This window comes from Dendropsophus ebraccatus, chromosome 8, assembly GCF_027789765.1.
Source record: "Dendropsophus ebraccatus isolate aDenEbr1 chromosome 8, aDenEbr1.pat, whole genome shotgun sequence".
Classification (NCBI taxonomy): Eukaryota; Metazoa; Chordata; class Amphibia; order Anura; family Hylidae; genus Dendropsophus; species Dendropsophus ebraccatus.
The window spans coordinates 89,422,345-89,442,281 of record NC_091461.1 but is presented as its reverse complement, the minus strand read 5'-3'; the positions used below and the strand labels follow the sequence as shown (position 1 = coordinate 89,442,281).

The window sequence follows — 19,937 nt, the reverse complement described above, 5'->3', positions numbered from 1 at the left end:
GAGGCTTCTAACCTGCTGATAGTTTCCCTTTAAGCTGAGACAACAGTGGTACTCACCTCACTGATATAACCTGGTCTACAAGTTTCTTGGTCAGCTTTATAGTGTTTGCACCAAATGAAGGTCCTCCTAGATCTAAAAAGTACAAGAAGTAAGATTATATTTCTATTTTTCCACTCAAAAGGGTTTACTTTACTTCTCATTGGGGTGGTCATTTACATTTGGTCCCCATTAGTCACAGATGTTTATTGGTCATGATGTTTACATATACACATAGTAATAAATGTAGGCAATGGACCCACAGAGACAATTACTGTAACAGAATCATGTCTTTAGTCACAGTCCCAGAAATCCTAAAATTTCCCAGAACATAAATGACAAAGTCTGAGCTCTTTTATTGTTGTGTTCTATAAACGTAATCTTTTGGAAGAAGAAGACCTCTGATCCATGCGACCTCCTAGCATTTCCCTTGCTGTTTACTATAAGTAATGTATGCCATTGTGTGTTAAGCTATTGCTGTCTTTCTCATTCATGGCTATATGTGTCACAGAAAAACAAAACTCTGAAGATAGTTCAAGTTTCTAAGGCATATAGGACATCACTGAACAATGGTAAAATGTAATGGAAGAACCGTCATCACTGGGCTTGACTCTTCTTGGCATAGCTGCAATATTCCAAGAATTATTTTTTTTAATAAGAAACAGACGACATCTCATAGAAAGGCTTTGTGTGTTAAACTACTTCGTACTTTGCATTGTACCATTTAGAAACTCAATGTGCTCGAATTTCCTTCATGTCGATGAGTCTAATGACACCCACATTTCCCTCCTTCTCTTTACTGACTCGCCTTTTATTTTTAGCATCCTGAAAGTTAGGTTGGGTAACATTGCATATGGCATCCAGACATGGAAAGCTTTCTAATTCATTGGAGATAAAAGTAAAGTCTTTGGGCCAGATCACAAAGTATAAAAAAGACAATGGTGTAAACGTCCACAGCAACTAATCACAGCTCCTCTTTCCTTTTACCAGAGCTGAAAGCTGCGCTGTGATTGGTTGCTGTGGGACGTATATTTACACCAGTGTATGTTTACACCCTTTCATAAATCTCTCCCTTTGTCTTAGGTCCATTTATAGGATAAAACATAAGAAAAAGTGATTCCCAAATACAGAGATTGCCAACCTATGGATCTCCAGTTGGTGCAAAACTACAACTCCTGCCAGCCCCCCCCCCCCCCCCCCAAACAGTCTACAGGACAGATCTGGATTTTTACCTGTACCAACAGACTCAGAGTTATTTACTGTTTTACTTGTTTGTTACTAAGTTGAATAGTTTGAGACCAAAAACAACTGGATTCCATAAGTAGCCAGATGTCTCACCACCACGTCATCTGACCTTATGCAGGTTGCTGCTTGCTGGGTCCAATCGATACTAGATCCTAGCATTTACAGGGGTACTCTGGGCAAAATATATTTTTTATTATTTTATTACATATGGAAAGTTAGACAAATCACTTATATACACCATGTAGGGGAAATGCACCTAAAGTGCTGTTTCCCTCAATTTTGTAGATCATGCAGGCTCACTTCCTCAAAAAAACTGTGACGTCACATCTCAAGTGTTTTTCTTCCGGCAGGGTCCAGCAGGGGGCGCATGTAGAAGTATAGACTAATAATAGACGTCTATGTAGAAGTGCAGTGCTCTCTCCCTCCGTCTCCCTCCCTTCCCATGCTGGCAATGCCCCCCTCCCTTCCATCTCTCTGCCTGTCTCCCTCCCGGTCCCGTGCTGGGGGTTGAGCGTTCCTTATCTGCTGCTCACCCCGCTGCACCTCCTTCTAAGAAGCTTCCCGTGCTCTCCCATCCTCTATAAGCCCCTGCGGCTCCGTACCCTGCCGCCCGGTCCCGTACAGGAGCGCTCACCCCACCACCCTGTCCCATTGAGGTGAGCGCTCCTGCACCTCCTCCTGTCCTCTCTGTGCCCCTGCGATCCCCTCTGCACCTCAGCACTCACCCCGCTGCTTGGTCCTGTTCGGGGTGAGCGCTCCTGCACCTCCTCTTGTCCCCTCTGTTATCCTCCTCCTTCCTGTTATTCAGCCCCTGCAGCCCCGTGCTCCGCTGTGCCTCAGCGCTCTTTCTGCCGCTCGGTCCAGTCAAGGTGAGCACTCCTGCACGGGACCGAGCGGCAGGATGAGCGCTGAGGCAGATAAGGAACGCTCACCCCCCAGAACAGGACCGGGAGGGAGACAGACAGACAGAGAGATGGAAGGGAGGGGAGCATTGCCCGCATGGGAAGGGAGGGAGGGACGGAGGGAGAGAGCACTGCACTTCCACATAGACGTCTATTCTTAGTCTATACTTCTACATGCGCCCCCTGCTGGACTTTGCTGGAAGACATACACTTGAGACGCGAGGTCACTTTTTTTTGAGGAAGTAAGCCTGCCTAATCTACTAAATTGAGGGAAACAGCACTTTATGTGCATTTCCCATAAATAGTGTATATTAGTGATTTGTCTAACTTTCCATATGTAATAAAATATTAACAAATAGATTTTGCCCGGAGTACCCCTTTAACATGTTCCAATTTTAAGAACTGACGTCCTCTATGGCCTGATTCTTGCCTATTTTGTTAAAGTGGGGGTCAGGCTGCAAAAATCTTCCAACATCAGGAAGATAATTGTCTTGCTACTAAGGATTATGAAGGAAGTTTTTAGATGCTTTATAGTAGACTGGTTTATGCCTTGTGGGTTTCTTAGTTTCCTCTAAATCGGAGTTCTAAACTTACCTATACCATTCCCCTACAGTGCTGTTAAGCAGTTGTTGCTTTTTGCCAATACAGAGTAAAGACGGGTTCACACTTAGTAAGATAGTGGCTGTTCTGTAACACAGCCATGTCACAGAATGGCCGCTGTGAGTGAAGTTCACGCTGGCTGGTACTGCAGTACCGGCCAGATAAACTTCACTTCTTTCGGAATTTGGGTGCACCCGCATTCTAAATCACCGTAGAATACAATGTAAAGTGTGTCCGGAGCTGCACTTTACATAGTCTGCACTGTCAGTTTTGTGAGGCAGCTATTCAATGAATAGCGGCCCCACAAAACTGATAGTTTTCTATGCAGCCCCATGGAATCCTGGAATCCCAGCCAGAGTGTATACATAGTGTATACACTCCGTCCGAGATTCCATAGAACACAATGTAATTTTAATTTTCAATAAATAGTGGCCTGTGTTGCAATGGCTGTATTTTATTAAAAATTAATGTTGTGTGAACTTAGCATAAGGGTACAAACCCATTTGACGTATTTGCTGCGTGAATCAGTCTTAAAAATAAGCAGGCAAAACGCAGGTTGGCTTTATACGATTGTTCTGCGTTAAAATACGCAATTGCGTATTTTTGAAGCGTGAAGCTTGTTGTTAGCAAAGCATCAGTTGTTAACAACCTGTGCGAAAAACGCATGTAGCTTCACGCTTCAAAAATACGCAATTGCGTATTTTAACGCAGAACAATTGTATAAAGCCAACCTGCGTTTTGCCTGCTTATTTTTAAGACTGATTCACGCAGCAAATACGTCACGTGGGTTTGTACCCTAAGGGTACGTTCACATGAGGAGTAAAGCACAGATTTTTTTGCACCAAAACAGTGCTGCTCCCTTCCTAAAATGAATGAACTGATATGTCACTTTCCTTTAGCCCAATTCACTTCTAAGTTTCCATTGAGGTCAATGAGAGCTTCAGGGCCGCTCCCTGTATGGCTCGCAGGTTGTTGAGTAGTGCCTCAGCTCTTGCTCCTGTGAATGTACCCTAAAATTTTGGTTGTGTGAGATGCTGTGTGTCTCATAAGTTACACTGACTTCTTCTGATTTGATTATCTGGTTTACAAAACCATAAGAGTATGATGGTACTTTTATTTAAGAGTTAACCATACATAATATCATTAAAATGTCAGACGTATAAAAAAAATTGTAGGTGGAGAAAGTCCTTTGAAGTGCTACAGCAAAGTTTTCCATCAAGCAGAAATAGTTCTGGAAAAACGACTTCTAAACATTTTCATATGCATTGTGTACATTGCTTAGGGCGTCTCCAGCATGAACAAAAGGCAAACATATGTAGCTGATGTCAGATATAATATATAACCATATATGGGCTTTCTCTGGATGAAAAATATAGATTTCATTCCACTGGGAACATACGGTGTAATCACGAAAAAATGAGATTGTTGTACAGTGTAAGAAATATGGAAGACTTTAGAAAAAGTACAATATGTATGGACTTTGTTGAAATCTTACAAATAACTCATTTTAGCATACAAGTTATCTGTTATTAAAGGGGTTGTCCGGCGATAAAAAATTATTCACAGAATAACACACATTACAAAGTTATACAACTTCGTAATGTATGTTATGTCTGTGAATGGCCCCCTTCCCCGTGTCCCACCACCCCCACCCGTGTACCCGGAAGTGTGGTGCGCTATACATTACCTGTCACGTGCCGACCACGGTCTCCGATCCTCAGCAGTGACGTCTTCTTCGGGAGGCCGGCGGATCTTCCCGAGTGCCGGCCGCCCTCTGCAGCGTCATTCGAAGCTCAGCCGCGATTGGCTGAGCATAACTGTGCTCAGCCAATCGCGGCTGAGCTTCGGATGACGCTGCAGAGGGCGGCCGGCACTCGGGAAGATCCGCCGGTCTCCCGAAGAAGACGTCACTGCTGAGGATCGGAGACCGTGGACGACACGAGATGCGGTGAGTATAATGCACCACACTTCCGGGTCTAGCGTGGGTGGGGGGAAACACGGGGAAGGGGGCCATTCACAGACATAACATACATTACAAAGTTGTATAACTTTGTAATGTGTGTTATTCTGTGAATAATTTTTTATCGCCGGACAACCCCTTTAAAACACTTTCCAAGAGATAGAGGCAGTGCAGCACTTGCTTGTCTTTCCACGTATACTTTATTTAACCATATTCACATTCAGCAATGCAAGGTAAAATAGGCAACGAACGTTTCACGTTTAGTCGCGCTTCATCGAAGCGCGACTAAGCGTGAAATGTTCGTTGCCTATTTTATCTTCATCAGGGAGGGTGGGCATAACTCTGGGCTCTTGCCATGCTAAGGAACGCACCCTGTTCACTCGAACTGTTTCCATATTAGGCTGCTGACAGGTCCGCTAACTACTGTAGAAGTGTGGAATTTAACCCTAAATGAATATACCAAACCCACAGGCACTAGGCCCGGGATACAATACCCCATATATATGAAAACCTCCCTTAAAAGTTAACTTTTATACAAATTCTTTAAAATAAATAATGGTTGAATGCAAAATTAGTAAAAACACAATACATCTAGGGGGAGAATTATCAAACATGGTGTAAAGTAGAATTGTCTCAGTTGCCCCTAGCAACCAATCAGAATCCACTTTTCATTTTCCAAAGAGTCTTTGAGGAATAAAAGGTGGAATCTGATTGGTTGCTAGGGGCAACAGGGTCAGTTTCACTTTACACCATGTTTGATAAATCTCCCACTAGTGTTGACTGTCACTATTAATACAGATAGTTCCCCAAGTGGATATAACGTAGATTGTATCAAGCTGGGTCTGGAGTACCAAGCTTGTGAATTATACACTGAATGTAATGTTGATGTTAAAAATCACAATAATCAAGACCCCCATACATGTTTTGCTGCCAAAGTAACGTCATCAGGGAAAACAGGCGAATTTAACCCTACTCTTACCCCCATACAAGGGATGAGTAAGATAGTCGTGCTCTGTCAAGCAGTGCCCTGTTTTCAATGCTTGCTGTACAATAGGGAACTTTTCACTCTCCACACCCTAAACAATAGAAGATAATAAAACATATATGAGTACCAATATGTGTACAGTATTTACATTTACAAAACGTAGCATTGAGCATTGCATCACATAGAAGGTACACTATTACAGTGTGGGCCAACAACCATTAATATTGTCTTTCATGAGAAGGTGGGGAATAGGATGGATGGGTACTAGAAAATGACATCTCTATCAGGTTTAGGCTATGTTCACACTACGTATCTTTCCGGCCGTAGTGCGAACCGCGAATATACGCACGTAGTTTTGAGGTTGATGCGTTCGCTTGAAAGTATACGATATACGGCCGCACAATGCACACTACGTATGAGCTTACGGCCGGATCGTGACCTGTTTCAGATCGCTTCGAAACAAGCTAGGGAAACATAACTCTACTACGGGCGTATGTTCGCGGTTCGCCCGCATGTTCGCAATCAGGCCGCATGTCTATTTTTCCCACGGCCGTACTTTAAGCCGCACATGTACGGCTACGTACGAACTACGGCCGGACTCATACGTAGTGTGAACATAGCCTTACCATGCATATACTTACAATCACTGTGATCTTTGGATTCAGATGTTTTAGTGCAGCTGCTGATCCCGCTAATAAGCCACAATATCCACCTGCTGGGAATATTACGGTATCTAAATTGGGTACTTGTTCATATATCTCCAGCCCTACAGTGCCCAGTCCAGCAAGGTAACCAGCGCTGTCTTCTCTGAGAAGAAAACATAAAGAGATATTGTACGTGTATTATCTATAATAGCAGAAACTTAAAGGGGAAGAAAAAAAAAAGAGACATAATACAGCAGATAATGTGCATATGTGAAATCCAGAACAACCTAACTTTACACATTAGAGTATTGGGGACATTGGCTTGGAATGGCGTAAATTGAGATATATACATTTCTAAGCCGTTAAGATCTTTATCCATCTTCAAATCAACATTCATTTATGTGCTCATTTACTCAAATGACTCAAAGCACCAGAACTGTAATGTGTTAACAGTGGTTGTGAACAAAGGAGGTGGGGATAGTTAAAATGATACATACTCCTCAATGTAGAGATAACCATTTTCTTGTGCCAGCCTCCGGGCATGGCTTTGGGCATCTCTCGCTGTGGGTCCAAATAATATAACCATAGCCCCATAGTCACGGCACATTTTCACCCGGCTTGGGGATGTCCCAGCTGACACGATCACAAACACAGGGATTTGTAATTCTGATGCATGGAAAGCTACAGCCATAGCAAAATTACTGTCTGTAGCCACAATCACTCCTTTCCTCTGCTGATCCTGTGGAACAAAAAAAGTCATAATTTGTTGTGAAGACATTAAATTAAATAAATACAAGTAGATGGGGTAAATCTATACACAGATGTGTATAAGAGTGTGAATATTTATCGTATTCTATGGGTCTCACTCACTTACCTATAATCTACTGTTGACTGCTTGTTGTTGAGGGAAATCTGTCTCTAGTAACAGACAGACCTGTATAAAACACAGGAAGTGGAGGTATGGCTTAGCTACTACTGTGTGCAGGAGAGGGGGAGAAAGCCTTTGCTGTGTATCTGCAATTTGTGAGCCTGTCTGCCTATTCTAGAGGATCCGCAATGTATCTTAAAGGTAAATCAAGACTTTGGACTTATCTCAGCAGCATCTGTTCAGTGCTTAATGGAACCCATTCCTTTCTGAGCTGCTGTTAATTTCATTAATGCTCACATTGCACATAAGACAGTGCATCAATAACCCTCTCACGTGCTACCTATAGTAGTGAACTGTAACCATATGCCAGCACAGTGACAGCCTGTTCAGTCTAGAGTATTATGCCATGGCCTAGCAGGGGGGAGTAGGTGCTATGACTGGCCAGAGAAGAATTGTGTTGTCTGATGAGCTCAGTAACTGCAGTACCAAAAATCACCTTGTCACCAAGGTTATTATATATGATTGTTTAAAATATATATGTTATATATTTTTCAAGAAAAATACATTTTGGCTCAGGGAGAAGCTATACCATGTGCCAAAGAAATAACATTCTGTGCCACTTTAAAAATTCAGGCTATTAGGAGCATACGTCAAATACAAAAGCAAATTTTAGCAGACTTTTTATTTATTACCCCTATGTGTCAAAATCAGGGATCAGACTGTACCTCGTGGAGTGATGTGAGAAGGTAGAGAACACCCCTCTCCTTCACAGATCCTGTGTACTGCAGATATTCCTTCTTTAGGTAAATGTCGACTCCATATTGCTTTGAAATCCTTGAATACTGAAATAAGATTGTAAGAAAAGGAGAAGGGTTGTAAGTTTCAAGTCACGTAGAAGAAAGAACACACACAGCCTCATGTATGTAAAGATTCTACTTAAAGGTGTTGGGCACATTATAGTAAAATTGTTTAGTGCATAGTATAAGTAACTGAACTTACAGCCCTTACTGACAGCAGATCCCTGTGTACCTCAGAGGTAAAATCAGACACCCCTCTTCTAGTTTGTGTGTCCTGCTCTGTGGTCAGTGTGTCCATAAGATGGCCGACATGGAGGAGCATGTGACTATGCCTCATCCTCAGTGTCCCCCATAAGTGTATACAAGCTCAGAAGTGGACAAGGGGGTGGGGAATGGTCACATGTTCATCCATGCTGGCCATCTTATGGACAGACTCACCACAAAGCAGGACAGTAAAGCCTGGAGGAGGGGAGTCTGATTTTAGCTCTATGAAGTACACAGGGAGCTCTGCTCGCTCTGCTTCCAGCACAGTGAGCGTCGGGCAGAGGCTGCCAAACACCGCAATTATGTTAGGCAGCCTCCCCGTGGTAATGTATATAAAAATATAGAGTACACAGAGGGAACAGGACCCTGCTCTGTATAGCGGCAGTGCTAGAACAGAGCAGGGGATCAGTGTTGCCCCTTACTGCTGCCAGTCAATAAAAGTGAATATGTACTTAAAAATATAATTTTTTTTAAAATAAAGTTATATAAAAAAGTAATATAACTTTAATTCAGGAACAAATTTTGTCTCTGGAGTACCCCTTTAATGATCCCATTGGCTGATGGGAGTTACCGGTGAGCACTCTGTAATAACAGCTCCCGATTCACATTACTATCAAGTATACAGTAAGTGTTAATAATAAGTATTTTACTAGCCTGTACCTTACTAGAATACATGATCTGTAGTAGCAGTTACAGTGATTGTTAAAGTTAATAAAAACTATAGATCCACATCCAGTGGTATCTGTACCCAGTGCAATACTACCCATTGTATCTAATTCTAGTTGCATGGGTCTCGTACCATGCAGGGGGTCTTTTGCACACCACTTTGAATTTTAAAGGCCGCTGCGCTGATATCTTCAAATCTCAGGAACTCGTTCTTTGGCCGTACACTTGGCTTTCGGGCTTTTACAACAACAGGTTCAACAGCATCTCTCAATGGCTGCTCTGGGTTTCCCGAAATCTTCATTTCCCATGTGGTCAGGTTTCCATTGAGGTATTCTTCTTCCACAAAGTCCTTCAGCCTCTCAGGGTGGATTGGAGGACCACAGGGATCATTTTGATCACCTTGCACTGGGCCATTTTTCTGGGATTGTGGCTTGCTTTTCTCTACAGCTAGTTGTCTTTTGTCTGGACGGCCATCATTTCTACAAAGGAGAAGAGATCACACTACAATACAATATTATTACAGGTCTTAGTGTTTCCTAATAACATGGGACCTGAGTTTACAAATACACGTCTGTTATTTAGGAATAGCAGGAGATATATGATCACAGATGTAAATCCACTCGCCAAACAATGGCCAACGTGATTTATGTAGAAGCTGAACAAAACAGTTTAGTAAATGAAGACATGCAATGAATATAAAGCACATACAATATTCAGGGCTTCATTCAATTGATACAAAAGTTAAAACTTAGAGAGATCCAAATGTTTCAGTTTGTTTCATGTTTAGTTATACTTTCAAGTTTCACACCAGTGCAAGCGCGGGTAAGGAAACAGGATAGTGATTTAATATAGAAGCACGACTGAAGGTCTGTCAATTTTCTGCATATACTGTATACAAATACGGTAAAGCTCTTTGAGAGGTCATCATTTTTCAGGCTGTTGCTGTTTTTTTTTTTTATTCTTGTCAAAATCTGTCTCTAATTATATATGTGGAGCATTACACTTACAGCTATGCTGTAAGCTATACTCCCATTAAAGTCAATAGGGGTTGTGCAAAATGTATAAAACAGCTTGGCTGTTTTCAGCTTCATGGACACCTTCCTCAAGCCGCCTGCACGGGGCGTCAATCCCAAGAGGCTGGACCCACATTAATCATTATTATGACGTATCCACAGGATATGCCATCAATTTCAGGAAAGGAAATAAAGTAGATGAAATGAAATATTTAAAGGGATTCTTCAGAAATTTAAAAACATAGCTGCTTTGTTCCAAAAACAGTGTCACTCTTACCCTCAGTTTAGTTAAGTTCTATGTTTTTCTAATCCTGATAATCCCTTTAAATTTAACTGATTAGCAAAAAAAATGGAGAACTCATATCTAGATATATTTATCCAGTCCTCCTATACTTTATAATATATTTTTCCAAGCACTGTATGGCTTGTCTGTTTCTGGTAATTAGTGTATACACTTTGATGGTGCATTCACACCTACAGGATCTGCAGCTGATTTTCTGCAGCAGATTTCATTTAAATAACTGAACACAGCATCAAATCTGCTGCAGATCCTGTAGGTGTGAACGAACCCTAAAGTGGATATATTTGTGCATTAAAACATGGAAGCATCATAGAAATGAATGGCAATGCTGATTCATAATAAAACAATAGTGATATTTTCATGGATGATAAAATGGTGTATTACCACTTATAAGAACACATGAGTGACCAGAGAATTCCATTGCTTAAAGGAAAAGTCCAGCCATTTAAAAAATCACTGAAATTTGCAGCATTTCAGGCTCTGGGATCCCCGCTGGAAGGCATTTTCCACTGAGGTGTGATTATGTCACGACTTGGGGGAAAATACCCACCCCAGCTGATTGATGGGGCGCTCAGAAAATCAGTGACTGCAGCGGCTGCAGCGACTGACTGGCTGAGAAGGTAGTCCATCTGGGTTGTGACGTCAGCTCTGCAGGAGATCACAGAGTCTGGCGGGGGTCCTGAGTTGGGATAGGTTGTTATGTTCCCCCCTGCCCCTGCTGTTGAAAAAATTTTCACACGGCCGGACTTCTGCTTTAAGACAAAACCTCAAGTATGACATAATTTAGTAACTCAGTTAAAGTCATTTGTTCGGCCCCTTTTGGTATCCCATAATGGGTATAGGGGAGGTCAGAACAGGTGACATCAGGAACATCCAGTATGGTGGCAATGGGTTACCAGTATTATCCCAGATCAATCACTATAGATAGAATTACATAGAATAATAATAATATGAATAGAAAAATGTTATGGGCTATGTATGGTGTCATCATAGGCTACAGATTACACATTACGTAACATGACAACCTGTCACACACACAGACACCACAGATTGGAAATCACCTTAACTGGTAATTACTATATCACCAGGTTATTTTCCAAATTAACTTTATATGACATAAAAAGCTCACAACCACTTACAATACCACATAAAATTTACATGGGAGACTTCAATAGTAAGATCACTCTAAAGGCCGTTCAGGAGGTGAAAGTGACTCCCAACCTGTCAGATCAGCGCTTGCTTGCTGCTTGTTCCTCGCTTGCTGCTGGTGCTATTAAACGCGCAAAGAGTGAGTGGTTAAGGGCGGGGGAGGTGCGGGAGTTGCTGCCCAGATGATCTTTGGATCATCCAGTAAGCCCATAAAAGATAGTGCCAGTCTGCTGCTCTGTCCCTATTACACAAAGCATTGGCCAGCAGGCTGTCGTTATCATTAAAAGGCTTGTCTGGTAAAAACCTTTTAATAAATATGACCAGATTGCAAAGCATGGCAGCCTCAGATTCAATGGATACACTTCTTAATATATCTGCCATAGAGCATAGGGATTTAGGTAAAATTGACTATCTGTCCATGTAATAACATCCAATGATGAAACGACAAATGAAAAATTGTTGAAAAATTATCGTTGGTAGTTTGCCGATCGTTCGCAAATTAGTTGGTGTAATAAGTTGTTCGCCGCTAAAACATGTTGTGTGGGTCGTCCTGAGGAACGATTAACGACCATATAAAAACAATTGTTCATAACAGTATCGTTTGCTAAAAAGATCGCTAGTCGATATTGATAGCGAACAATCGTTATAGCGAATCTTTGAACGATAATCGCTAAGTGTAATACGGCCCTTAGAGTGATGTACACATACCCCAGTCTTTATAAATGCCCCCAGGGTGTTTCTCCACTCATCCTGATCGGTTGCAGTCTGAACTTTTGACATTTCTTTGTGAGCTATTTCTTGGTAACAAGAACGCTTTAAACAAATCTATATGAGTTGAATTACAAAGCAGGAACATGTTTTCTAGAGGTATCCCCCAAATGTCATCCCTAGGTCAACTAATCATTTCAAGCTCCATTCCATTCACGATTAACAGTCTACATTTACTCTTGCTGTGAAGATCCATCACAGTTCACTTCCACATCCTGATGTTTTCAGACGCTCTCAGACCTGACATCCTAGAAGTGATTTAGACTATTCTTCTTGGATATTTACAATGGAACAGCTGTTGCCAGAGGTTAAGAGGAGAGAGTTTCTCCAACCCTATGTTTAAACATGTCTGGAGGATTGGGGTTTATCTACTGAGTACTGAGTGCATGTTAATCTTTTCCTTTGGCTTTTGCGGTTGGTCGTGAGTCTTGGATACTGTATGGACTGAAGTACACCGCAAGGTGTTAAGACAAGTTGCTATAAACCCTTTAGGGTGCGTTCACACCTACCGCATCCGCAGCTTATTTTTATGCGGAAATCCGCAGGTCTGATAGTGCAGATTTCAACCTGCGAGAAATCCGCGTATGTGTGCGTTTTGCGTTTTTTCCGCAGCAAGTTTATCGCAACTGAAATGTCTGTTTAAAATGTCTCTCATTCTAAACGGACATTTCAGTTGCGATAAACTTGCTGCAGAAAAACCGCAAAACGCACACATACGCGGATTTCTCGCAGATTGAAATCTGCACTACCAGACCTGCGGATTTCCACGGAAAAATAAGCTGCGGATGCGGTAGGTGTGAACGCACCCTAAACATTTCTTTCTCCTTAACTTTTAAAAGTGATAACTCCTTTAATTTTTTTTTTTTTATCATTTTTTGGCTTGTTTTTTGTGGGACCAATCATACTTTTTAATAAAATCCTTTATTTTCTCATTAAATATAATGCAAACCAAAAAATATTTGTGGTGGTAAGTCTGAAAAAAACATTCAGCAAATTGGGAGGGGGCAGTTTAAAGAGCAGTTAAACTGCTCTTCTTTCTGTGGGTCAATACAATTACAAACATACACACTCTATATAGCTTGATTTTTTACAGTTTTAAAATTCAGATGCGGCACATCAGTGTGGGCCCCACATTCCGAATTCCCTGCTGCACACAATGGAGCGCGTGGAGCCGCACACTCCATTGTGTGAACGGACAGGTTCTCTGCGACCACTATTCAATCATTAGCAGTCGCAGAAAACATGTCAGTTTTTTGCGGGGCCACTAGCGATCCCGGCTGGAGCGTATACTATGTGTATACACTCCAGCCGGAACTCCCTCTAGCTGCAGCACAATGTAAGTAAAGTATTTATCACGGCCGTGTTGCAAATCAGCAGACTATACGTTTACCGAAAAGTAAAAACTATTATTAACTTAATCAAACAATGTTTGCAGCTATATGACGCTTGTCTTCCATTATCATCTCACATGCCAATTGTAAGTGCTTAGTGTGAGCGGTCATTCTTGGTGGCCTATGTGTCAGCAGGATTTGAGACTGTAGGTGCAAAGTTGTAGAGTTGTACTTTGTCACACTAATGTGGAATGTCATTTTGTAAGGTGACCATGCTTAGGCCTGGCTGTATAGTATAGCATTCCTGTCTTTAAATAGAAGGTATTTACGGGTCATCACTTTCAACACAAACCTATAAAAAGGAAAGGATTATTCATTGTATTACACTGGGTACTTAGAGGGACGATTATATGTTGCATACAGCTTTTCCGAGTTTATGCTTCCTCATGAATGCAGGATGTGGTTAGGCTTAGGGGCCTATTAGAGGGGCAATTATCGCCCGAACAGACCCATGTTGCCCTGTGTATTAGAACTAGTGATAAATAAAACGCCCATTTGTTGGCTTATTGGGCCTCTCTGACAAATGCTGAAAAATCAAGTAATAGGGGATGTACGGTTGATGGCTGATTGCAGCATGGGACACATAAATCATCCAGCAATTGTTTGTTCAGTCCAGACACATGACAGATGGAGCCTTGTGGTAGCTTGGTAAATAAATGCTGATCACCGAGATTGGCGCTTTACATATGAGCTTGAGCCATCTAATATGGCCATTAACAGGGGGGTTAAGGAGTGGTTTGAAAGGGCCACTAGTTCTGCTCAGTCCTCACTAGTAAATCAATAGTCATGACCGGACCTCACCAGTTAACATGTATCACTGTGCAGAGTCCATATTACTCTGAGCAACATCACACAAATACCACAATGCAACAATGTGGTATACAAAATACACACAGTAGTACCAAGCCGAAGAGTGCAGCACAACATACATCCCCACCAGAACCACTCTAGTGCAGCACAAGATACCTCCCTGCCAACACCATTCTAGTGCAGCACAACATACATCCCCACAACACCACTCTAGTGCAGCACAAGATACCTCCCTGCCAACACCACTCTAGTGCAGCACAACATACATCCCCACAACACCATTCTAGTGCAGCACAACATACATCCCCACAACACCATTCTAGTGCAGCACAAGATACATCCCCACAGCACCACTCTAGTGCAGCACAACATACATTCCTACCAGAACCACTCTATTCTACCACAACATACATCTCCACAGCACAACTCTATTCTACCACAACATACATCCCCACAACACCACTCTAGTGCAACACAACATACATCCCCACAACACCACTATAGTGCAGCACAACATACATCCCCACAACACCACTATAGTGCAGCACAACATACATCTCCACAGCACAACTCTATTCTACCACAACATACATCCCCACAACACCACTCTAGTGCAACACAACATACATCCCTACCAGCACCACTCTAGTGCAGCACAACATACATCCCCACAACATCAATCTAGTGCAGCACAACATACATTCCCACAGCACCACTCTAGTGCAGCACAACATACATCCCCACAACACCACTCTAGTGCAGCACAACATACATCCCCACAACACCACTATAGTGTAGCACAACATACATCCCCACAACACCACTCTAGCACAACATACTGTATATCCCCACAGCAACAATCTAGTGCAGCACAACATACCTCCCCATATGTGACAAATAAAGTAATATCATGTATATTTAGAGGGTAGCCAGGAAGCCAGGATAAATAAGTTAGTTTAATAGACTATAGCCAACCCTTTTAGCCCTGAGCAGGGAATGGCAGTGATATAAAGGAAAAGTGTAAACCAGAAGGAGGAGAAGCTAATACAAAGTAGTACCACAGCTTTCTGTCCGTGAATGGTCTCTCTGAGGCCAGCACAACATAGGGATACCTACATGCCTTCAGAAGAGCAACAATGTTGCAGTGATCAATGTATATTGCACTGTATGCAACATATCAGCCTAAAAGGTTTGCAAACCAACTCTAAGGCTCTGGGATGCCACTATATATATATATATATATATATATATATATATATATACAGCTCAGTAAAGAGCTTTTAGTAAGAGCAATGATGAAGAAATCCTAGGACTTTGCCCAATTATGAGAATCTGTATTATTTAGTCTCCATGACAGTTTAATGTGGTTAAGAGTTATGCGGATAAAGTGATTGTAAGTGTTCTGTGCTCCCCCTGCTCCGCTCACTATGACTGTTTTATGCTCACATTATTACATCATGTCCTGCGGCTATGTAGAAATACAGGGGGGAGCGATTACACAACCAACAAACTATTTTACTGTTGAAGTACATCAAATTGTATTATAAATGTCATTTGTATTAGTGATGTAGGATCAGCTTTCCGCCCTAATGATGGATGGATAATGAATGTAAGGGAACCTTTCATCAAGAACAGACACAAGGAGTATAGGATGTATGTTCTGTTATCGGGCCACCGATTGAGGAGCTTGACAGACCCCCAGCAAGAGCTTATAAAAACAACAGGCAGGCAGGGGTTAAGACTATGTGCCGGGAACCTACTTGTTAAGGACCAACCTCTGGACACAGCTGGAAGAAGAAGAAAGAAATGCAAGCGTATCATATAATGAGGCAGAACTGATAATATAGTGACTCAGAGGACAAACATGCAGATCCTGACCATTGACTGCCCAAGGAAACACTAGATGGTCCGACTTATGTAAGATCTCACGTTCAGTGCGGGTTTCTCTATCTTAGCACTATATACAGCATTGATTTAATTCACAAAGACCAAATCCAGTGGTACCTGATACAGCCATAGGCTAGGTTCCCACACAGTATTTTTGGTCAGTATTTTGGTCAGTATTTTGCAACCAAAACCAGGAGTGGATTGAAAACACAGAAAGACTATGCTCACACACTGTTGAAATTTAGTGGATGGCCGCCATTTAATCCACTTAATTTTACAAGGTGTGAACATAGCCTTTCTGTGTTTTTTTTAATCCACTCCTGGTTTTGGTTGCAAAATACTGAGCAAAAATACTGTGTGTGAACATAGCCTTATTCTGTATGTTTTCCAGGCAGTTCTAGGCATGTTACGTCCACCATCTCCAGGCAGTGGGATTTAGGTCATCCTAACCCAAACTTTCGGCAAGTTCTCTCATCTCCAATTATCTTTTCTGACATACATAAAATGATTATACATACGGGCACTGATTTACCACCCCGGACCATCTTAATGATGGGGCAAATTAGATATAAGACTGGGTTCACACTGTTTTTTTTTCATTTGTTTTTATAAAAAAAAAAATGGAAGAAAAACTGATGGAAAACAGATGCATTTGTGTGCATCCATTTTTTCCACTGTCTTCTATTATAAAAAGAATGGATCAAAACGCATTCATTTTTTTTAGCATACACAAAAATGTGGTTGGACACATTTTTGTGTACGCTAAAAAAAACGGATGCGTTTTGATACTTTTTTTTATAATGGAAGTCAAGGGAAAATGGATAAAAACTGATGCCCACAAATGCATGTGTTTTTTGTAAAAAAAAATGGATGAAAAAGACATAGTTTGAACCCAGCTTAATAGACAACCTCATCCTACTTTGCATCAGATAAAATACTCCTGTGTTTTGGGATCATGTCTGAGCCTGTAGACATATATCTGTTCACTGGATCATTTGCAGGCTCAAAAGTTATCCATGTGTTGTCAGTTCCAGAATATCCACTAGATAATAATCAGTTCACTTCTGCACAACCATTCCTGATGCAGGGACTATAGGTAGTCTGGAAAGTTTGCATTTTGTCTTCATCTTAGCAATTGAAAGGCATTTACTACTCTCTATATTGTATTGCTTCTATCTCCTGGCAAACATGGAACAAAGCTACAAACCATCTAGAACTTTCTTATAAGTTAAATTAAAAATGTTGGTGCCCAAAATAGATAACAGAAAAATAATTTACATAAAAATGTCAGTACTAGTTTATAACCTGATGAGAAGCAAAGAAGATGGAGTCCAGAAGGATCCTCGTGACCATTCTGCACCAGAACACAGTGTCCACAATCCCCCCGTACTGCTGTCACCCATGTCTGATTCTAAATATACAACCTGGCATAGATAGCAGTGAAGGAAAGTAGATTAAATCCTTGAGCCAATATACAGCTATTAACTGTTCTTTACTGTAATATATTAGCACAGCCAGTTATGCTGTTATCTATCTATCTATCTATCTATCTATCTATCTATCTATCTATCTATCTCCTATCTATCTATCTATCTATCTCATATTTATAGTTCCACCATGTCTGCAACTAAGCAAAATCTATATAACCAGTTTGACAGAAGATTGCCTGGGGTTATTTCTAGGTAAGATTATGTTCAGGCACCATCTTTGAAAGGTGTTGTCCAGTTATTGATAATTTACATGCAGCTGGGGCTGAGGGGAACATAACCAACATGTATACTTACCTGTCTCACTCCAATGCCCGTTCTCAGGCTGTTCAGTGTGTGCCGCCATCCTTTTCTTTAAAACTTCTGCTAACGTCTCATGTGGACAGGAAGTGCTTGCTCGGCATTGACTGCATAGAGAGGTCAGTGTAAAGTTTGAAGAGGACAGCGTCAGACACTGGGCAGCCTGAAAACAGTGCTGGGGGAGTGGGATAGGTAAGTATACATGTTTGATATATTCCCCAGCAGCTTCCTTAATTATTACTAGTGTAAAGAGACCCTTAGTGCTCAAAATAGCTTATTTTAAACGAAGAAAAAAAGTATTTAAGCCCTTTTTTGCATTTTGGATGTTTTTGTCCATATTTTGACAGTTTTTCGGTCTGTAGAAAAAGTTATAGACCAGTAATGGCTATTTTCATGGTTTTAATAAATCATTTTTTAATAATAAATAGGCAGTGCCTATTGTAAATGTCACTACCAGTGCCATATACTTTTACTGATGCACTGCCAATAATGATATTCTTTATACCGTAGCAGCCCGATCAATGAAGAAAAAACAAACAAACAAAAAAAAATCTCTGAAAAAAAAAAAAGCTCAAAAATTCAAAGGAGAACCTCTTAGCTGCCATGTCTGTTTACCTGCAGGTATTTTACATGACTATAAAAATACTGGGGCACTCTGCATTATGTCATTCCTCTGTTATTACTCCTGGAACTGTATGCACACATTGACAACTGGGCGTGACCACACTGTCAGATCTGATAGGTCAGCCACATTGTGTAGGCCCATGATAACACTCACACCTTTACATGGGGAATAAGACAGGAACAGGGAGTATAAGGACCCTTTTACATTATTGATTATGCTACAGTCGGCCCATGTAAAAGTGCGATCAGTCGACAAGTAGGAAATTGCTTGCTTGCTGGCTGATCGCATCTTTTTTACAGGCCTATAAATCATTGTTTTTCAGCTACACAACTCCCTGTGTAAAGAGAAGACGTGTGGCCAATAATATATGTAAATGGCCACATGAATGATATAGCGATTCGTTGTGTCTGGTGGACTGGTGTTAACACGTCAGCAAGTTACCTCGAACTGTCTATTCCGTTCTGCATACTAAATTCTGAGCCAACATACAAGTCACAATCATAGCAAACAGACAAGTACGGCTACTATTAAGCAAAATGCATTGTAAACAGCTTAAAGGGATTTACCTATATAGCACAGCTACAACAAATACAGCGATGTGAAGCAAGCACGCCACTACTGCCGCCAAGGGTGGAAGGAGAGGGTCTGGATACAGGGGGCCACCAAGGGCTCGCTCATTGCCCATGTCTCCTAAGGGTAAACAGCGGACTACAGAGCTCCCAACCTGTTCCAGAAGGGATCAGAATCTTCCTCTCGCTCAAAGTTCAGGGCAGGATCCCTGCTGTGTAAAATCTTGGAGTAAATAAACTGGGCAGCAAAATTCATAATTTGCTTCCTTGCTTTGTCTTCTCCAGATATTACACCAGGTAGCGGTGACAGCCCGCCCTATGTGGGGCTTTTTACCGGACTCCTCTTTTCTCTTTCTTTTACGTTGCGGTCACAGGACACTGGCATATACAGAGAGTGGCTAAGAGTTGGCTCCTGCTATATATAGAGCTTACTAGGCATGCCAACCTGTCCCTGCCAATTTCCCTCACACCTCGGATTATAGTGTACTTTGTAGATGGAGAATTGGCTAAGTCCCTTAGAGGCTTAAAGACTATCTCTTTGCTACATCACTGCCCCAGTTCATTATATTGTCAGGTTTAATCCTTACTGGTGGGAAGAGAGAGGCAGAAAAAAGCTATAAACATAGTTAATCCAATGCCTACTGTTACTGAATGGATAGGTGGACTCTGC

At 41.5% G+C, this 19,937-nt stretch overlaps 1 protein-coding gene across 5 annotated transcripts in view; it reads right to left on the bottom strand.

The window, feature by feature from the left end:
* The window catches only part of LOC138799554 (L-threonine ammonia-lyase-like), a 36,541-nt gene extending 16,896 nt beyond the window's left edge, over window positions 1-19,645 (bottom strand). For 2 of the 5 annotated variants that reach the window (XM_069980897.1, XM_069980902.1), the window contains exons 1-8: window positions 19,265-19,515; window positions 16,160-16,186; window positions 9,101-9,446; window positions 7,966-8,082; window positions 6,870-7,111; window positions 6,370-6,535; window positions 5,723-5,819; window positions 57-132 (exon numbers count right to left, since the gene is read on the bottom strand). In XM_069980897.1, the coding sequence (XP_069836998.1) occupies window positions 57-132; window positions 5,723-5,819; window positions 6,370-6,535; window positions 6,870-7,111; window positions 7,966-8,082; window positions 9,101-9,446; window positions 16,160-16,186; window positions 19,265-19,383 (1,190 nt within the window). In that variant the 5' untranslated portion in view covers window positions 19,384-19,515. Of the gene's footprint in view, window positions 1-56; window positions 133-5,722; window positions 5,820-6,369; window positions 6,536-6,869; window positions 7,112-7,965; window positions 8,083-9,100; window positions 9,447-16,159; window positions 16,187-19,264 lie in introns of all 5 variants that reach the window. The other 3 variants (XM_069980898.1, XM_069980900.1, XM_069980899.1) reach the window with 3 other exon arrangements.
* Between the last annotated feature and the right edge of the window lie 292 nt (window positions 19,646-19,937).